The sequence below is a fragment of the Salarias fasciatus genome, chromosome 13, assembly GCF_902148845.1.
Source record: "Salarias fasciatus chromosome 13, fSalaFa1.1, whole genome shotgun sequence".
NCBI classification, from domain to species: domain Eukaryota; kingdom Metazoa; phylum Chordata; class Actinopteri; order Blenniiformes; family Blenniidae; genus Salarias; species Salarias fasciatus.
Window position 1 is genome coordinate 16,662,703 of NC_043757.1, and position 19,547 is coordinate 16,682,249.

Consider the following 19,547-nt stretch of genomic DNA (forward strand, 5'->3'; position numbering starts at 1 on the left):
GAGTGCGAACATTAGCATGTACTCCCACACGCCCACACAGACGCTCACCCTGCGTGTCTTACATAACAATTGTGTTTACAGCGACGGAGGATAAGAAACAAATACAGCAGCTTGTTTGAGTGGACACATGATGCTTCCTCCACTTGTGTGTCTGTAGAAGAAGTTCATCTGTGCAGTGTGAGGTTGTTTTTACATTGTTGATTTTGCCAAACTGCTGCTGTGTCTGCTTAATGCGCCGTCTTTCATCAGTGTGTTATTAAAGTGGGATGTAGTTTAACCTGCTTCACCTCTGGCTTCCCACTAGGGATGTGCCAATTTACGATATAATCGCGATTTACGATATTGGACAGCCAAGATTATCATATCACGTCATTTACAAGATATCGTCTGTTTCATCTGGAAACAAGCCCGTTACCGAAACAGCTATTGATCTAACCCAAGGTCTCAAAGCCTCTGCAGCAAAATGTACTACAAACCACCACAAAAGTCCCACATCCATAGAAAACCCCTAAAGTAAGTAATTTTATGCCAGGATGATAAAAACGAGGCATTAACGCGTTCGGCCCGACAGACACTGTACCGCCCCCCTCAGCGCACATCCCGACACAAAACGCAACAGAACCAGAGATCCGTCTGCTCCATCCCAACGTATTGGGCCTCCTATGAAACTAGAAAACCTGCTCTTTAAGAGACACCAGGCAGAATCTTCTCTGAGCCGACCGCCTCCCGTCAGCGGCAAAACAAACCCAAAACCCATCTTTACATTTCACAGCCAGCGCCTCAGATTGCACGTTTCTCACACACTTTCTTCACCAAATCTCAAAGATGTTCACACCAAACACAACATGTTTTATTTCCTTACCGTTTTGTGGTCATTTTCCATCTATCCACGCTCTCCTCTGACCAAAATTAACTTCATAATCCTCTGCAGTAGTGACAGCGCGTCATGCGCCTGAATGTTATTGTCGCCATCTTGTGGGCTTGTCGTTAATCTTGGGAGTTTAAATAAAGTTTGTTGACACTTGTTCGCGTCTGGTGAGCGTTCATACGATATGATACACGTGACTGAGGCATCATCCAGCTGGGAGACATCTTTTAGCGTAACCGTACGAGCGCCGCCGCCATCTTGGTTCTAAAAGACGCAGCAGTGCGCACCGCAGAGCGAGACGCACGCGACACACACAATCAGTGATTGTTTCTGTGATATTTGGCAATTTTTTATTCTGAAACGTGCACATTTATCTTCATTGTGCGTTTCTACAGCTTATTGCACATTGTTTTTGTTTTTTTCTTGATGTGTTTACATGTTGTTAAGGGGATTTTTTGTTTTGTTTTCCCTGTCATATAATTGGCTATTTTTGTATTGATTTTATTATTATAAATATATTTCAATTGGAAACTAAATGCTATGGCTCAGTCATTTATTAAAAAAAGTATTTTATACTGTGCACAATACTGTGCAAAATTATAAGTTTCTGCACAAAAACTGTGCAGAAATGTATGATATAGTGGCTAAATATCAGAGCCAAAGGCTGCATTGCATACAGACTCCTGTAGTGCAAATTAAAAGTATTTTAAAGTCAGATTCCTTTCAAATAAGTTATAAACCTACTTATTATAGTTTGGTATAGGTTGGTCTCCAAATGGCCAAATGAAGGGTTCTCCTGGTTCTATCCAAACTAAACACTATAAAATCTCTGTGCTTTATGCTGATCTCATAAAAACCTGGCCCAGTTGTAGTCCAGGAGTTGCTGAATGTAGTCAGTGGCAGCTTTATGGCTGCTTCATTGTTATAATGGTGTTTTTCAGTATGGAATCTGGAAAAAAAAATAGGCAAGGGTAAAAGTTTCATTTTTTCCCTCTACTTTATCAAAATGTGCTCTGGCATGTTAAAATGCACAGTGTTGTTGACAGATGTTGATGGATTTCACAGTGTTTTTGAGCATTTTCAATAGTATTAAAAGCAACGCGCCAAATATCGTGATAATATCGTGAATCGTGATATTTTGGGCCACCAATATCGTGATATCAAATTTTCATATCGGCACATGCCTACTTCCCACTCGTATGGTAAGAGGAAGAAAAACACAGAGATGCTGAAAGTCTGGCCCAATGAAAAAGTGTTTTGTGGTTTGTAGCCTCATTTCCCTTGATCTCTGTTGTAGATTCTCTGACTTCTCCCTCACATTTTTGACTTTACCCCCGCTGCTCTATGCATACTTACTCGATAGCAGGAGTCCAGAAGGGAAGCGCTTACACCAAGCCCGTCAAGAGGAGCGGAGAGGAGAGGAGTGAGCTCTGAAAATGAAGTTGAGAGGGAGGTGGAAGGTTCAGCAGCAGCCCAGCTGGATAGACAGATGGAGCGAGCTCCTTAAGAAACTATAGATGGCGTCAAGAGAAGTGAGGGATTACATTAGCGGAGTTGGCGATTATAGTAGTGCAGTTTAAGAGCTGCACTTGTCATGATCAAAGCTGCTATTAGTGCTCTTAGCCAGGATCAAATCAGGCTCATGAAACATGTAACATGAGCACAAATGGAGGAGCTGTCAAGTTAAGGAGGAAAAAAAAATGAGAGAGTGGGAGGTCTTTGACATCTTTTCTCATATTTTCCAATGTTTGCTTGTTTTCTGTCAGTGAGTGGGAAGGTGGAGTGTTTGGGTCTTGCTCAAGGAGACTATGGCAGGATGTACGGTCGCTCTGGGATTAATGTAGGCTCAGTCTGTCTTGAAGCAGTCACTCCAGCCACCCTGCTTAAATGCAGGTTCAGCATGCTGTTATGCCTCTATAACCTTTGCACTGACACTTTTGATGAATTATTCTCCCAGGGCACGGCAGACAAATACTTTCCCATCAATAATTCCCATCTGCTCGCTCGTTCTCCGTGCTGAATTTGTATCCACCTCAGAATTTCTGCACTGTAGCACAGAACACGAGCTTAAACTTGCTTTAAACTCATCGGAAGACAAATGACTGCCTCGACACTTTTTTCCGCGGATGATGGAAAGCCGCATACAAAGCGTGCCGTCGCTCGGCTTCCCGTCGATCCTCTCTGTGGATTCCCAATCGGGTGAACGGCGCCGAAATCGCGGTGAAGGTGACCTCTTGTCCTCTGATGGCTGACAGCATTGGGACTGATCCGTCCCTCTCCTATTAGGACTGATTATGTCGTTTAGCTACAGATGGGTTGTTTAACCCAGCAGCTGTCCTCATCAGACACAGCAGACTGAGCCCCTCGGCTGGTGGCTCCCCAGAACCTGCGAGGTGGGCATCGGCATGGCGAGTGTACGTGGAGGAGCTGTGTGGTCTTCAACGGTTAAAACCATCCTTTGACCCACTTGGGGCCACTACTGCCAGAAGTTGTTTGAGACAGTTGACTCCACCCACAATTTAAATTAAAAGTACAGAACAATTTATAAAGAAAACAAAAAATAAAAGCATGGTTCAAATTTAGTGAAATAAAACCATTAAATTAATTCAGTCTTATTGGAAAATATCATTAACAATACAAATTGGTAAAGGCATTGCAAACTTGGTAATGGGGAAGTAAAACTATCAAAACGTACGTTTAAAGGTGGATGAAATAAGTTGGAGTAAATAGAATGGAAAAACAACACAAAATGGCTTTTAAAAAAAGATACTGAATAAATGTTGACATTTAAAATGTAGAAATGTGTGAACCATTTGAGGGAAGTGACCCCTTTTAAAGAACCAGAGTAGAGGAATCTGTCAATCTCCTCCTCCAGACTCGTGATGATGTCTGATACCAGCAGGTCAACAGGAGGTACTGCATAAATTTCAACACCAACATCTTCATCACAGGAAAGTTTTTTTTAAGGAGACATTTGTTCTGTTATTAATTCAAAAATATAGCTTGCAGTGGTAAACCAACATCCATGAAAATCACATTCTGTCATTGTGTTGTTGTCTCCTGCAGTAACAGGCACAAAGTGTGAATTAAAGTTTTAGTATTTTGAGGAGTTTAATAAACCACGTTCTTGCTGAAATGACAGAAAGCATCTGAGGTCTATTTTATGAGTTTTGTTAGTTTAACAGAGAGCTGTGATGCTTTTTTTTTTTTTTTTTTTTTTAAAGATTGCTGAAAAACAAAAGGTACCAAAATTAAAAGGTAAATTAATATTCATCATAATAACCGGCACTCTTGTAATAATTGAGATCACTGTATAATGTACATCTTATGCCATGCATAAATCAATATTGTCTTGCTTGGAATCAGTCATTAACAAGCTGAAAGCCACCTTGTTTCCATGTTTTAAATCTGGAACACATTATCAAGGTGTGTTTTTCAAGTTAAATTTGGCGTCTCCAGTATTTTGAAAGGTTGATGAAACTGAAAAATGGGTGACGGAGGGTGAAAGTGGGTCGGTGTATATCGTGCTGCTGACAGTAAGAGAGCTCCTGTTATAAATGCTGACAGTTTTACGGCAGCTACATAAAGCCTAATGAAGTATTGTTCACAAAACTGCGCTGATTGAAAGGGAGCGACGGGAGAGCGGTGACAGAGTGTGAACGTAGTTTCAGGCCACAGAGCGAAACTGGGTTATCTGAAAAAATGTTAAATTCAATCAGTGTAAAGTCGTACTGTATCCTAACATGAATATAGCATATATTTTCCAAGAAATTGATCTGCTGTTTCTCTCCCTCTCCTTTCCTTCATCTCACTCTCTCTCACTTCTCCCCCTCATTCGCCATATAAGTCCATGCATGTGTGCGCCCACGCGGCGTTTTTCCCCTGGTGACACCTCAACTTCGCAGCAGGCGGCGTGCGTGTATATTTGGAATGAAGGCACCTCGCTCAACCTGTTGGAGACATGCATGACAGAATAATGGGTCGGCACATGCGCTTGCGTTGGGTATGTTTGACGGTGGTTCGGGTGTGGGTGAGAGGCTGCGGTTGTGGAGAGAAGTCGGTCTCTGTAAATGGAAGTTTAGACTTTCTCTCCTCCTCCTACACAGCCGAGCTCAGAGGGGCTCCATCTCTCTGAGGCTCTCTGATCTTCAAGTCACAAAACACCTGCTGCCTGCCTGCCTGCCTGCCTTCAGACATGCATGGAGAGAGAGCGAAAGAGAGGAAGACAAAAGAACAACAGCAGCCAAGAGGTTGGGAGTTGACGGCGAGATGAAGATAGACAGAGGAAGCACTGATTGTTTGTGTTAGATGATAGCATGTAAAACAAGAGCGGATGAGAGTGATTGCACGAGTTTCACCACGACGCTGACTCTCAGCGAGTATCAGAGACCTTCAGTCACTCCGGATCTTTTGATGCCTTCAAGCAGGTGCAGGTAGCAGCGTGTGACTCGGCGCTGCTCTTTTCCTCTGTCGGGCTTTTCTGACTGGTTGGTGCTCGGCAATAAAACCCTCTGTGGAAGACACAGCAGCTCCCCCGTGGGTTATTTGTCGACTTCATGGCCCAGCAATCTATTCCTCCACTTTGTTCCCTTGCTTTATTTGTCAGTCATGTCTCCCTCGGGTCTGTCCCCTTTCCGTCTTCATGGCTCCATACAGTGGTAGTTTCATCCCTGCGGCTTTATCTGAAATAATTCTACAAAGGGTATAAAGCTCAGAGGAGGAGAGTGCATATTTGTGTTGCTTTAATGAAGACAGGAAAAGACTCCTGACTTGCATCAATTTTTCAGAGCGCTGATGAAAACAAAAGCCAATGAATAATCCTGATACGTGTGACAGGTTATTATTCCCGTTGATTCATTTCTTGTGTTTATTTATTTCTCCTTGTATTATAATTGAGTTTTTCACAGCAGCACCTCTGCTCGACCTTCCAGCTTCTCTCAGCATCGCAGCACCGATTTGACGCAGATTGACGGATCAGTTTAATGCCTAAAGCAAGAAGCATGTCAGAACTCTGACCCTTTAAAATGGGCAGCAACCTATAGCTGCAGGTCGACACAAAGCAAAGATATTTCCTCCGCTCCTTTTGCTCACTCATTTGGTTCATGGTCATTTGGTTATATTATTCTGCAGGCATAAGAATGAACCACTGTAAGGCAGGAATCCGGTGCTGGGCATGTTTCCAATGTGGATCATCGCAAGTAAAACATTACGTTTGTCCACAATTAGAATCACAGTATAGTCAACTCTGTGAGAAATCATCTGCTATACTCTGAATTTTACTTTATAAATGTGGAAATCTAGTAATACACGTGTTTAGAAGAGGCAACTAGTTTGTATGCAGCAGAGTTTTAGGGTTGATTTTATTGGTCTGAATCTGCCCCCTACTGGGCTACACGGTGTGGTGCAGGCAATATTTAAAATGTGTTTGCAGCATATGAACACAGATGATACATCTGCTGCTTTTACTTCCGCACATAGAGATATCTACCTATTTTAGATTAGATATATAAGAGTGTAAAGTCAAAAGTACATCTGGAATTATTTACTTCTAAAAATAAAGTCATATTCTTAATGTCCATTTCTATATTTGAAGGTGGCCATGAAAAAACATCTATCTAAACAAGTTAATTCACATTCATTGACTGTGTCTTCTTCACAAACAAATCAGCCTCTGTTTTCTGTTCTACATGGTTAAGATTGTGTTATTTTGGCATTTTATTTCTGTCATGCTTGAAATACTTGTGTAGACAAACATGCATTTTATCCTCAGGACACACAGATTTTCATTGAATTTATGTTTGTTGATAATTTCTCTAATATGAACTGACATTTAAACCAAAGTGAATATCAAAAATTGTGGGAAGTGAAGTTTAAAAGAGGCCAAAAGTTGAAAAATAAAACCAGTCACATGAAGAAACATTTCTTCTTGTCTCAATTCGCCAAATATGAAACTTGGAACTCATCACTTGAAGCCTAAACCTGGTGGCAACCCTTCCCTAAGGTGTTCACAGATACAGTTTCGTGTGATGAGATATTCCTTTGTCCGTATTCTATTCTCTTTTGAACAGCCTTCGATGAATATTCATTAGTATTCAAATGGCAGTGCTCTATCGTGGCATTTCTCTCCCAGCAGTCAGAAGCACGCATCATTAGTTGCTTCCAGTCTTTCCACTCCATTAATAAACCCTTTTCCTCTCTGGTCTTTATTGAAGTTAGATGCTAATGTGTGCCTGTGTGTGTGTGTGTGTGTGTGTTTGTGAACTCCCCTCTCCCATGTGTCTTCTCGGCCCATCTGTTCGCCCTGCGGCCAGAAGGTCGGAGTTGTGTCTGTGCAGGTTTCTCCCTGCAGATGGCAGCAGCGTCACGTTGCTGTTTCCATTAATGGTCTAACAGGGGGCTTTCTGATTAAAAAGTGTTTGCATGAAGAACGGTTGACGCCTCATTTTGACACATCTTTCCACTTTGAGAAGCTCTCACAGCATAAGACAAACAGTAAAATACTCCCAGTAACCGAAAAAGTCCATCTCAGATGCACTTTTTTGGTTACTTGCACGATTAAATTTACCTGTTTGCATGTTCTGTGTTATGTTACTCTGAATGCATCATCTAAAACCCTTTAAGTTACTCTTTAAGGAAATTATCTATCCTTTTCTTTTGGAAAATATATCAATCCAAATACTTTAAAAAAAACCAAACAAAATGCCTTGAAAGCCTCCCTCAAAGTGTCTCAGACGAGTGGTAGGAACTGCTTTGCCAGGTGGAAATTGCCACACTTACACAGAATATGCTTAAACTGATGGTTTTTCAGGGCTTTAAAGGATTACATTTTGTAATACACGATAATCTGTTTTGATACCCGGCAAAAGAAATTTAATGAGGCTGTCAGTCAATGAAATGAGCAGAATCCAGCAGAAGCTCATGATGTTAAAGCTGAGATCAATGATGTCTTCGGCTGAACCCTTCTGAGGTCAAAGTGCCACAAAAAGGAAGAAACAGATTAACGGGGGGCGTGAACACTTACTTTTTTTTATCTTAACCTCCGAGTGTGTGTCTGTGCTTGAGCGTCAACCGCACATCCCTGAAGACGAGTGTTTCCACCTGTGCCTCTTCCTCGCTCCTCCCCTCTCCTTCCACTCCTCTCCTCTCTTTCCCCCTCTGCTTCCATCCACCGTCACATGCTCCTCGGTGAATAGAGCCATGAGTGGGTTCCACCAGCTGGTGCCTTTGCCTGCCACATAAATTGCATTAAAAACAAACGCAAGCGCGCGCGCGTGCGTGTGTGTGTATGTGTGTATGTGTCTGTGTGTGTGTGTGTGTCTTTGCCAGATACTTGAGTCGAGTGTCGGTGTCACATCTGCCCTCCAACATTCCCCGTGTGGTTTTGTGCTCGTGTGGAAGCCGACACACACTCCGGCTCCATTTCCAGATCTGGGGGAAATCATTATGTTGTCACCGGTGACACACACACACACACACACACACACACACACACACACACACACACACACACACACACACACACACCCTGTCTTTTATAACGTTCTTTACTCTGCGTTTGAATGCCATCCAGTACCGACCTCGATATGTACGATTCAGGGCCTGAATTGAGTTTAGAAATGGGGGGGAAAGTGGGGAGCAGGTGAATTCAATCAAACAGTTGTGTAGATTTACGCTCCTGCTGACAAAGGAAAAAAGAAAGAAGAGAAGCTCTGGGTTATGATGTTTCTGACAGTCTCTTGATGGGGAGGGCACATCTCAGGGCTGCTGAGTCTCCGTCTAAAATACAGATCTAATCAGCCGGGCAGATTGCAGATCCAACAGGTCAAAGGGACAGAAAACTTACTCGCAACGCAGCTCCTTTTTCCCTCCGTCTGTTTGACCTCAGTCGCTGTCTGCCAGACTGCTGCTCCACCCTGTCCGCTCATTGTCATGTTTCGGTGACACTCGATGGCATTTAATGCCCGATGAATGTGTTTATTCTTTGCTCGAAATCTTAATGAATCCTAAAAGCTCCTGCATGGTGAAGGGTTGCAGTGTTGGTTTCTGTGGTGTTTCATGGTATTTGCTGCTCATGGACTGTTGGATGATTTGGAGGAAAAAAAAAAAACTTCAATTTTCCTCTTGGTTAAGTGTCGGCTCGTCTTGACAGTGTGGAACTCCAGCGCCGATCAGCTGATGGGGAGTCGGTGTGGCAGACCAGCTTGTCTACATGCTCCAGATACCTGCCAGGAATGTGAGAGGGTCTGACAGCCTCTGCCTCGCCGTCAGTGTCAGAGCAGCAGATTAAAGAGTTTAGTGTCGGGCCATGCGAGGCTTTTCTGCCTCAGATCTGCTCCTGAGTGACAGCTAACATTCTCACATGAGTCAAGTTGCCTTCTGACTTTGCATCTGGTTCACGTTTATGCTGCGTCTGAAAATAAATTCTTTCCTTGAAATGGTAGTTAAAAGCTTGAATAAATAGCTATGGTAGAGCATGTTGTGCTGAGATGGTGATGTTTAATTTCTCATTAAAATTATTTGTCTCCATGGCATCTCTTGGGGGTAAAACTGGTTTTATTAAACTTTAAACATTCCCCATCGTTTCACACACTGTGATCAAGGATGTATGATTGTATGAGTGTCGGCAGACAGTGTGTTGTAACCGTTGCATGACTTTAATCCTCGATGCTCCACTGATGTATCGACGTATTGCTTCAGTTCTTCTTCAACTTTCTCCCCTCTCTCTGTGTAGAACTGTGTGTATGAGCAGTTGTCTCTGGGCATTCTCTCCGGAGAGAAACTCAAAGATTCTATTATTCATAGACTTGGAGAGACGAGTTGTGCGGATGAAAGCGAAGGTTTCTGTGAGCCGTGTTGCTCGTTACCTGTCTGTCTCGCCAAACCAAAGAGAGATGATTACTCATTTATTGCTCAGTCCTGCTGGCCATCATCTGACCTGCCGTCGTTTGTACACTGTCTGAACGCCGTCTTTCTTCTTGTGTGAGCATTGTACAAGGTTACAATCACATTAATAATACATAATTTACCATTTGTTTGGTTGATTCGAAGCAGATTTGCAGTGGAAGTTGAGCCTTGCAGGACGGATTGCATTGTGTTTCACTACATGTTGACAGTGTGAGACATACAGTGTGTTCACACACTGGTGTATGCTGCAGGAGGAAGACAGCTGCAGGTGTAGGCGATGCACTTTACTCACTCGCACAGCAGAAATAAACCTTTATTTTCTGTATTGCAGTCACTTTTTGTTGTGGATGGTTTCATGCGGTCCTCCTCTCTGGTGGGGATTTTCCCGATCGATCAGGATCAATGCCAAAGTGAGGTTTAGGTTACTGCGACAAGAACCTGAGGCTTTCACCATGTCAACATCTTTTTTTTTTTTTTTTTTCCGAAGCAGATAATTTTATACACACTGCAGATGTTATGCAGTGAAAAATGTTTTCTGTTTTCTTTTTCAAATCGATGTTGAAATTTCTGAGCTTCACATTTAAGTTAAGTGCATATAATGTCCCGTCACAACAGCAGTGGAGACAGCTGACAGGTTTTTTTTTTTTTTTTGAATACCCTTTTTGTGGCCGAAGTTTTCCAAAAAAACAACCTGTATTTTTGACATCCCGAAATATCTGACACCACTGCCATCCAACTCCCATAATAGGCTGCATTATAAGAGGAACTCACCATGTTTTCATTCTATATATTAATATAATAAACTATCAGATGAAACTCCCCCTGTGCTCCCCAAGACAAATGAGAGACGACGAGAACATCATAAACTGAAAACAATGAGCAGAAAGATGATAGGACCCTGCAGCAGCTCTCATGTGAAACCTTGAGCCACATTGAGCTTGGAAAAGTTCCCCTTGAAAACTAATTTTGATTTAGATCATGGTGCTGCATTAAAAGAAAAAGCCAAAAGTGAAAATGAATCATTAGTAAGTAATCATTGTATATCCATTTGATACTCAGCCAAAAAAAAAAAAAGAAAAAAGAAAAAGAAAAATCCCCATCTGCTCTGCTTTTTCTTATTTTCCTTTTGCTCAGGATTCCGGTCGCGTTTTCATTTGTAGTCATGTGACTTCAGTTACTTGTTTGGGACTACCGCTGTCGCTCAGCTGCACTTTGACCTCACTGTGCGACTTTTAAATAAGAACAGGAGCACAGAACTCACAGGAGGAGAACAGGAGCATTTAGAGGAGGCATCTGCCTGACATTTGATTGATTTTTTTTTTTTTTTCTCTCTCTGACCTGAAGAACAGACAGAGGTGTGTATGCGTGTGTGCGCGTGTTTGACTGCCATTCACACTGCAGGAAAAATCTATTGAGTCTGTGGTTGCTGTGGTAACGGTAATCGTGTTTAATTCAGCATCACAGAGGAAGAGAGGGGATGAACGTGAAGTGGCAGCAGTTAATGTGGTAATGTGGGAGTTGTAGTGAGGAAAAACAATAAAAAGGTGGCATAGGGGAAAACAAGGTGAGTGCTTTTCCTTGTTCAGGGACTCTGCATGTGTTCACACCAAGTGGGAGCGGGGGCTGAGTGATAAGGATGAAGAAAGGCTTTACATAAATACCTTTTTTCCTCAGTCTCAGTGGATTTAGAGGCTCCTCCTCTCGATTCCCCTCATCTCTCTTCTCCTCCTGCTGCACTGGCAGATAATAATCCGTCCATCAGCTGCTGGTGAAGGCTGGTATTTGCCCAAAACCTTTTTTCTCTCCAGTCAAGCTTCTTCACTCTTTTTCAGATTTCACCACACTGGAGAAATGAGTGAAGCACATAAATTATGCATTCACCTTTTTGCCCCATCCCTTACCTGTCTCTTCATGTTTTTTTTTTTTCCGCTTTTCTCCTCTGTTGCTTCTTTCCTCCGACTTTTCGCTCTTGCGTTAATAAACAAGCGAGAAACAAACAGACAGGAGAGAACTATGCGTGACGCTAATTAATGGCTCTGCTTTGTTTATTCTGTCACATTACTCGACCTCGGCAGCAGACGCACACACGCTCCGAGGCTGTCTCCTTCATGTGCTGTGCAGAGAGGAAAAAACAATAAAACAGCATCAACAAGATGTGTGAGGCAAGAGTGAGAGAAAACCGCCACCTGCCACTCAAGCCGGCCTCCTCGTAGTACACTCCTCTCTCACACACACACACACACACACACATTTATATACACACACACACGCACTCTCACATGTGCGCCGGTCTGTTATTTTCCGCTACACTCCGTTCCCGACCAATGAGAGGCCGGCATTCTCAGAACGTGAGAGGGAGGAGACAGAGCTGCGGGTTGATTGACACCCAGCACCCTACAGGTGGAGGGAAGAGTGGAGAGGAAGGGAGAACCGGGTGAAGACAACACAGAGGGAAGAGGAGGCGTGAGTGAGGAGGAGGAGGAGGAGAGGAAGAACCAGCCCTTCATATATCCACACACACCTGAACTCTCTCTAACACACGCACACACACACACGCACACACACGCGCACGCTCGCAGTGCTCCTTTCCTTCCCTCTTACCTTGGGAGCCTGCGTTCCCCGGCAGACCCGTTGACTGAGCTCCACCGTCGTCACCTCCACTTCCTACAGCTGCACCGAGATGAGCCAGTGCAGGAAGAGGTGCAAGAGGCAGCTCACCAAGGTGGCTCGCTATTTCTACCGCTTCCTCATGGGAACGCTCACCCAAGGTAGGCGCCCAAAACTTCCACTTCGTCACCCACAGGTTTCGCCGGCGCGTCGGTTTGTTCTCCAAGTGGAGAAGGTTTTAGCTGAAGTTTGTTGCGCATGTCAGTAGAAAGGTTTGCGTGTGTTTTAAGGTCCTTCCTCATTTAGTCATTTATTCTCCAAAACGTGTAGAGTTAAAGTGGACTTGAAGGATTTCCATGGATGTCTGTTGTGTGTGTGTGGGTGTGTGTGTGTGTGTGTGTGTGTGTGGGTGTGTGTGCAGTATTTGTAAGTCCCTCGTTTCATCTCCTGAAAGCCACATAATACAAAGCTCAGATGCCAAACACCCTGGAGGTGTTTTTCCTTCCGCATGTCGACCGTCCTGTATGCATTCTTGTGAGCGCATACATGATTTTACACTTTTTACTCTCATGCATAAGAATTCCGATGATCAGTATGCACAGAGAGGGTTGGAAGCTTTAATAAACTCTCGCAGAGCGTGGCATTTGACTCCCTCCCTCTGTCCTCCTCGCTCCTCCTGTCCTCTCTGGAGCAGTGAAACAGATTGCTCTCTGGAAGCTTGTGGCATTCCACCTCCATTGATAAACTCTCAGTAGGAAAAAGACACAAACACACACACACACACACACACACACACACACACACACACACACACACACACACTCTCAGCCTTTCATTCAGCCCTCAGTATGACACTAGCTCTCCCTGAGCTCTTCACACATAACCTCCAATGTGTGTATTGAGATTGAAATAAAGTTGGAGCCTTCAACCACACTGATTTTTTCCCCCATAATACTGTCTGTTTTGCTCACACACTCCTGTGACTGAATGAAGAGTCTTTTTCCAAAAATCACTCTTTATGATGTTTGTCTATTGATGGGCTTGTGTGAAGTTCTCCTCCCGTTTTCCCTCTGGTGAGCGATATTGAGCAGCAGCTCACATTCCCCGAGGGCAGAAACACCAGAGCGGGGTGTTTCTGTCGAATCCCGGCCGTTGATCCTGCGGGTTGAGGTAAAGCTGTGTTTAGATGACCTTGTCAATAGAGTGGCGTGTGAATGCTAATTTGACATCCGCGCCGCTCATCTTCAAACTCGGCTTCTCTCCTCGTTATCTCTTCACACTCCGACACCTGCAGAGCTTTAGTCCGTGCACTGAAAGCGTCAGATGGGCGTGTGTCAGCGCGCACACGCATCTACACATCTTATATCCTGACTCTAAAGGTGGATGTTGCCCAAGTCTGTTAATGCTGAATGTCATTCACACATGGCAGAAATCACAGTGTATCTGTCAGAACTACTCTGCATAAAAACATCATGGAAAGGTTTCACAGTGCATGTTAAAAACATCAAACTAGTTTTACAAGCAACCGAGGAGACTTGAACCTTGCTTTCTGGTGCAGCAGCAAAAACAGTCAGATTCCAGGCGTACCTAACGGAGCAGTGGTGCACCAGCAATTATTTTAGTAAATATCTGCAGCTCCCCTCAGTAAACAGTAATCAAAAGTGAAATCCTCCACTTTAATTAACTGGTGCCCTTTTTTAGCTATTACCCCCGGTGCTTGCTCCACGCTGTTGATCCATCCCAGACACTCGACAGCAGAGCTGAAGAGTCTGAACCAGAGCAGGTAAAAATAAAACACTTGTGTGGAGCAAATATATCTCACTTTTGACTCCTCAATAGAGAAAAAAACGTGGAAGCTCTTTTAATATCACAAATGATTTTCCAAGTGACTTTTCCTATAAGGTCATTTGACCGTTTGGAAACATCAAATTGTATAAAACCCATAGAATGATTGTAACTTCTCACACATCTGTTGGGCACATCATTCACACACGCACACTCCTATAAAGAGCGCAGGACACAGAACCGACTGCCCACTGTTTGGAAACCTCCGTAGCTTCCATGACTCTGAGCTCGTTTGCTCGCATGCACGAGGTATTTATGAAAAAGTATGTCTGCGTGTGTGTGTGTGTGTTTAAGACGGTATGCACATACACGTTCTTAAGTTTATCCAGAATGGAGTTACCATGACTACCGGCTCCTGCGTGTCTGTTCCAGGGGGTGGGGATGTGGGGAGAGGTGGGGATGTGGGGAGAGGTGGGGAGGGAGGGAGGGTACTTCCGTGCAGTTGGAGCCAGGGAGGGCTGAACTGGATAATGGCTATGCTACATAGGGATTTCATCAAGGCCATTCAGAGTTTGGTATTTCACTTTTGTAGCATTTTTTTGGCTGTGCCAAGCTGCTGAGGGACATGCCATTTAAGTCCAGCATGGAAAAACTCAGCCATCAAACGTAACAGTGGTTTAACCCGTGCAAAGGGGAGATGACATTAAGTGAGCCCTCTGATTAATGGGTGTATTTACTCCACCACCCGGGATGAAGTCAGTCGACCATATGTGTTTAGAACTCTACAGATAGCACCTATTGTGTTTCTGGAGAGACTCTTGTGTCTTTAATTAGTTTTGTGGGCGATTACTGTAATCACAATCTTCTGCCTGTCCAATCGCAGACCTACACAATGGTCAGGAGCCTGATTGTGTCTGGTTCAGGCTCACTGGTCTTCAGTGCGCACGCATTACTGATGACAGCCATTTGTAATCACCGTCCCTTTTCCCTCTAGTTCGCCCACTAATTAGTTTGTTTCATTAGCCTCTGTAGGGGAAACAAAGCAAGTGTTGGTTTGTGTGTGTGCGTGCAGGCGTGCAGTGTCTGTGTGTGCGTGTGCACAGTTGCGTGCGTGCATGCGTTTCTCCTTCTCTGCCCTAGAGCTTTGTTTGTGTCAATTTACCAAATAGAGGGATGGGATCTGTTTAATGAAATTAAAAGGTTTTAAATACTATTCAACTTTCCCGACGACTCCCCCCCCCCCCCCCCCCCCCCCCCCACACACACACACACACACACACACACATATGCATTACATACACTGTGCAGACCTGCTTCACACAATCTTGTGTCCCTTTTCACCTTCTCTTTTTTTTTTTTTTTTGTATAACTCCGTCTTAGTTCGAACATGATGTGCTTGAAGCAATTTATTTGAGCCTCCATTGGTCCGTCCTCTAAGTGCTCTTTTAACTAATAGCCAGTCTGCACTGATGGCACGTGGTCCCCTCCTCATCCTGGACCTCGTCCTCTCCTCCTCAAGTACCTTCTGTCCCCATCAGTGTCACATACTTTAGCTTTATTCCACTGTAGAGTCTAATAGAAAGGCCAGACATCACTGAGGGTTATGATTGAAGATGAGACAAATATGTTGTGTTAAGATTTTAGATCATTCGTAGAAAAAGGCTGCTAGCCACTGCAACCCCGTTTCACTGTATAGTAACATATTTCCACACGTGTCCCGTTTGTCCGACACCAGCTGCCCCTGAGCGCCGGGCTGTGCGGCTTCCTGCTGGTGGGTCAGTTCGAAGAAATAAAATCCCCGAGGGGATCAATGGAGTGTGATGAAATAAAATAATAATGCATAATTTAGAGATTTGATTATTCTCTTTTGATTTCCCTTTGATTAAGTTTTTGCAGTTTGATTAATGACTCAATGATCACAATATCAAACAATCTAGTTTGTCTTTGTTGCTTGTGTTGATTCAGGTTTTCCTTTTTTTGTTTTTAGAGGAAAATCCATTCCGTTTCTATGTTTGCTAAATAACTGTTTTCCTGTCATTTCACATTGTCAAATTCTAATTAAGTTCTCTGTATTAAATTAACAAACAACACCTTGTTCTTTAACACCTTTACGCATCAGTAACTATACACAAGCAATGTTTATTTTTAGCTTGAAAATTACTTTAGCTTGTAATAAATGGCCTTGATTCAACATTTGATGTCTTAAGATTTATGTGTTTTCCTACCATGCAGCGAACAGCAGTACATGCTGCATATTACTGCAAATTGATTCCCTGCAGATGATGCAGATCATATGTTACTTGTTGCAGATTTACTGTTTAATTGGACTGCCTTCCTCAGCCTAACGTCACCTTTACACATTACTAAAAAAACATCTGTTTATTTTCAGAGGATCTGCGTCATCTCGTTAGAGTAAACTTAAGAACCGCCTGCTTCCTCCATGTGCTGCTTTTTGTTTGATGATCACAGCAATTAAATGCATACAATGGCTCAGATTGACAGAAATGCACACCTACTTCCACAGTTTCTGCTTTAGAAACTGATGCTGAATCTCTTTACAGCTCACTTGCGGTCGTGACCAAAGAGATTCTGTTATCAGGCTCTCATTTATGAATAAAATATGTTCAGTCTGAGCTTCGGCCCCAGCATGCTGAGCTTTTTGTGTGTTTATCTGTGTATGGGATGGCGATGCTTACATTATGATCATTCTTTCTTTTTATGAAAGTTCTCCATCAGAGGGCGGAAAGATGAAGGAGATCTTTATTGAATCACTTTGATCAATTGTCAGCGTTTATAACTTCTCTGAACTTCGGCAGGTTCTCTGTGAACTTACAGAAGTGATGCATTGTGTTGCATTATTGAAGAGTTTGTGTGTTTTCTTTAAACTTGCTTCTCTCCAACACCTGTAGAGTTTAATGACATTACCTCTGCACTCCTCATCGTGCCACTGCCAAATGTCATTATGCATCTGTCCATCACTTCTTTTCCTCCTTTGGAGGTAAATTGACACTGAACGTCAAATTTAAACATATTGAATAAAACATAGACTGCGGTGGTGGCAAATTCTGACAAGTGGGAGGGTCGCGTGGGGGGGTTGGTTTAGTGTAAATTCACTCGTGTTGCTGTATTTGCGAGTGCTGACGCATATCACAGTGTGCGGTAATGGCACTCGCAGTGTGAAGGCAAATGTTCATTACCATAAGGATATCTTATTCTGAGCTTGTGTGCTTTACTGTGGGGGTGAAGAGGAGACAATCCAGCAGGCTGAGCCGGGTCCTGCCTCATATCGGTGCATAATAGGCAATATGAAAACCCAGCAGGACGCAGAGCTGAAGCCTCGGGTTTGAGCAGACATACGTTGGAGGGCAGAAACGGGAAGACGCATTTAGATTCATTTTCAAAATATTGTTCTACTTCATTTGAGATTGTTATTTTGCTGACAGAAATGCGATTTCTTAAACCATTCTGTCATTTGATTGTGCAAGATGATTAACAAGAAAAAATAAGAAAAAAAAAGATCTGTGTGGAAGCAAATAAAGGCGAGGCAGGAAAGTGAGAAGAAAAAAAAAAGTGGTAGATGGAGACGGAGAAATGCCACGTTCCATCATGTCCGGGTGCTCATACCCATTTTAGGAACCCATTTTGTTGCCAGACATGTGAAGAATCTCACTTAAATTATCGCGCTTGTGCTGATCTTTTTCCATCTGTTGTTGACACCTCCTGACTCTCACATTCACAAAGAGGATAAAAAAGGTTTTGCCAAAAATAACTGCCTTGGGTAGGTTCAAGGTCAAAGCCTGTGCAGAAAAAAAGTTCATCTTTGAGGATCTATATTTAGAAAGTGCGTTGTTTTTCACCAATTCCATGCACACGCAACTGCACTCCAGATCAAGTTATTAAAGGAAAAGCGACAGTTGGTTTGTAGTTATTTGTGCTCTCTGTGTATGCTGAATAATCTGTCTGTGTATCTGTTGCTTGCTTCCTTATCCTTTGTTTTTTCTGGCATGCCTCCCACTGTTTTAGCCTTAATCTTCGCCATGCTGTTCACATTCCGCTTTGTCCCACACTGATTGAGTCGGCGCTCCTGCTTGCTCTTCTTGTCAGGTACCGTGCCTTCCAGCTCGGTGCAGTATTTGCAGTTTGTACTCTCCACGTTCTCTTTCAACATGATTGACGGCAAATTATAGGTTCTTCACCTCTGAACAACTCTCCAGTTTCCTCTCAAGAGATACTGAGGTAAAGACAGACAGCGAGAAATGATGTATGATTACATTTCAGTTTTTTTTTTTTTTTTTTTTGCCCAAAGCTCAGGCCAGCCTGAGCTGTGTTTTAATTGGATGCCGCGGTAAGTCAGGCTGCTCCTGCCACCCCTCATCTCTCCGAGGCAGACTACCGTTATCCAGACCAGCTTGTTGATCCTCAGCTGCTTGTAGGTCAGATTGTGGTGTCAGTGGAGATTTCAAACAGAAACCATCATTGCAGGAACCGTCTGCTCCACATTTCCTGTTGTTGTGAAGGCCCTCTCGGCGTGCGCCGTCCTGCTTCTTGACCTGTCTTCAACCTTTGCTCTCTTCACCTCCATCCTCGCTTCCTCCATCCTTTTCCCTCTTACAAGATTACAAGGAAGGTGTGGAACATCACCCGTATCCATCAAGTGTACACTCGCATACACACGCCTACCTCGCATGAGCTAAAAATAAACTCCTAATAGTAGCAGTCTGAGGGCGGGGGGGGGACTCGCAATGATGAGTGGAGGAAGAAAATTTAGAGCAGAGGAGACAAAAACAAATTGTAATTTGAGGAATGCAGTGGACTTTCAGTTCCTCAAAATATGTGGAGGTATATTGTGGCTTTGTGTTCACATTTGTGAAGGAATCCAGAGGTTTTGGCAGCTTTCAAGAGAGGAAAAGAAGGGAAAGGATGATCACTGATGGACGACTGAGCAGTAGAATTGTGTCACAGACTCTTTCCTATGCAAATCTGTTGAACAGCAGTGGCTGAATTCCCGTCTCATTTCTTAAAGCTGTTCTTTAATGCACATCATTGAATTATAAAATCCGACTCCAGATGAAACACAAGCTTTTTATATTCATGTAAATATATGCATACCATGCTGCGTCTGCTCGTCTATATTATTTAAAGCACAATTAATGCTTTTCAACTGGATCCATCCTCCAACCAGTGTTAAAACAGTTGAACCAGTTCATCTTTGAGTGTTTTTCAGCATTTATCTTATAGATTTTACATCAAGAAAACAAAAGAATCTTCTTTCAAGTGAATAATTTGCTCTGGAGGAGGACAGACAGATGGACAACCTGAAATCATCACACCTCCAGCCTCAGCTGTTATCGGGCGGAGAAATTATTATTCACAACGAGTCTTT

At 43.3% G+C, this 19,547-nt stretch overlaps 1 protein-coding gene across 3 annotated transcripts in view; it reads left to right on the plus strand.

The window, feature by feature from the left end:
• The window catches only part of LOC115399856 (Kv channel-interacting protein 2), an 84,898-nt gene that overhangs the window by 28,355 nt on the left and 36,996 nt on the right, over nucleotides 1-19,547 (plus strand). The window contains exon 1 of one of the 3 annotated variants that reach the window (XM_030107491.1): nucleotides 12,373-12,540. The exons of the other annotated variants lie outside the window; for them this stretch is intronic. Within the exon in view, the coding sequence (XP_029963351.1) occupies nucleotides 12,453-12,540 (88 nt within the window). The 5' untranslated portion in view covers nucleotides 12,373-12,452. Of the gene's footprint in view, nucleotides 1-12,372; nucleotides 12,541-19,547 lie in introns of those variants that run through there. 3 annotated transcript variants of the gene reach the window in all.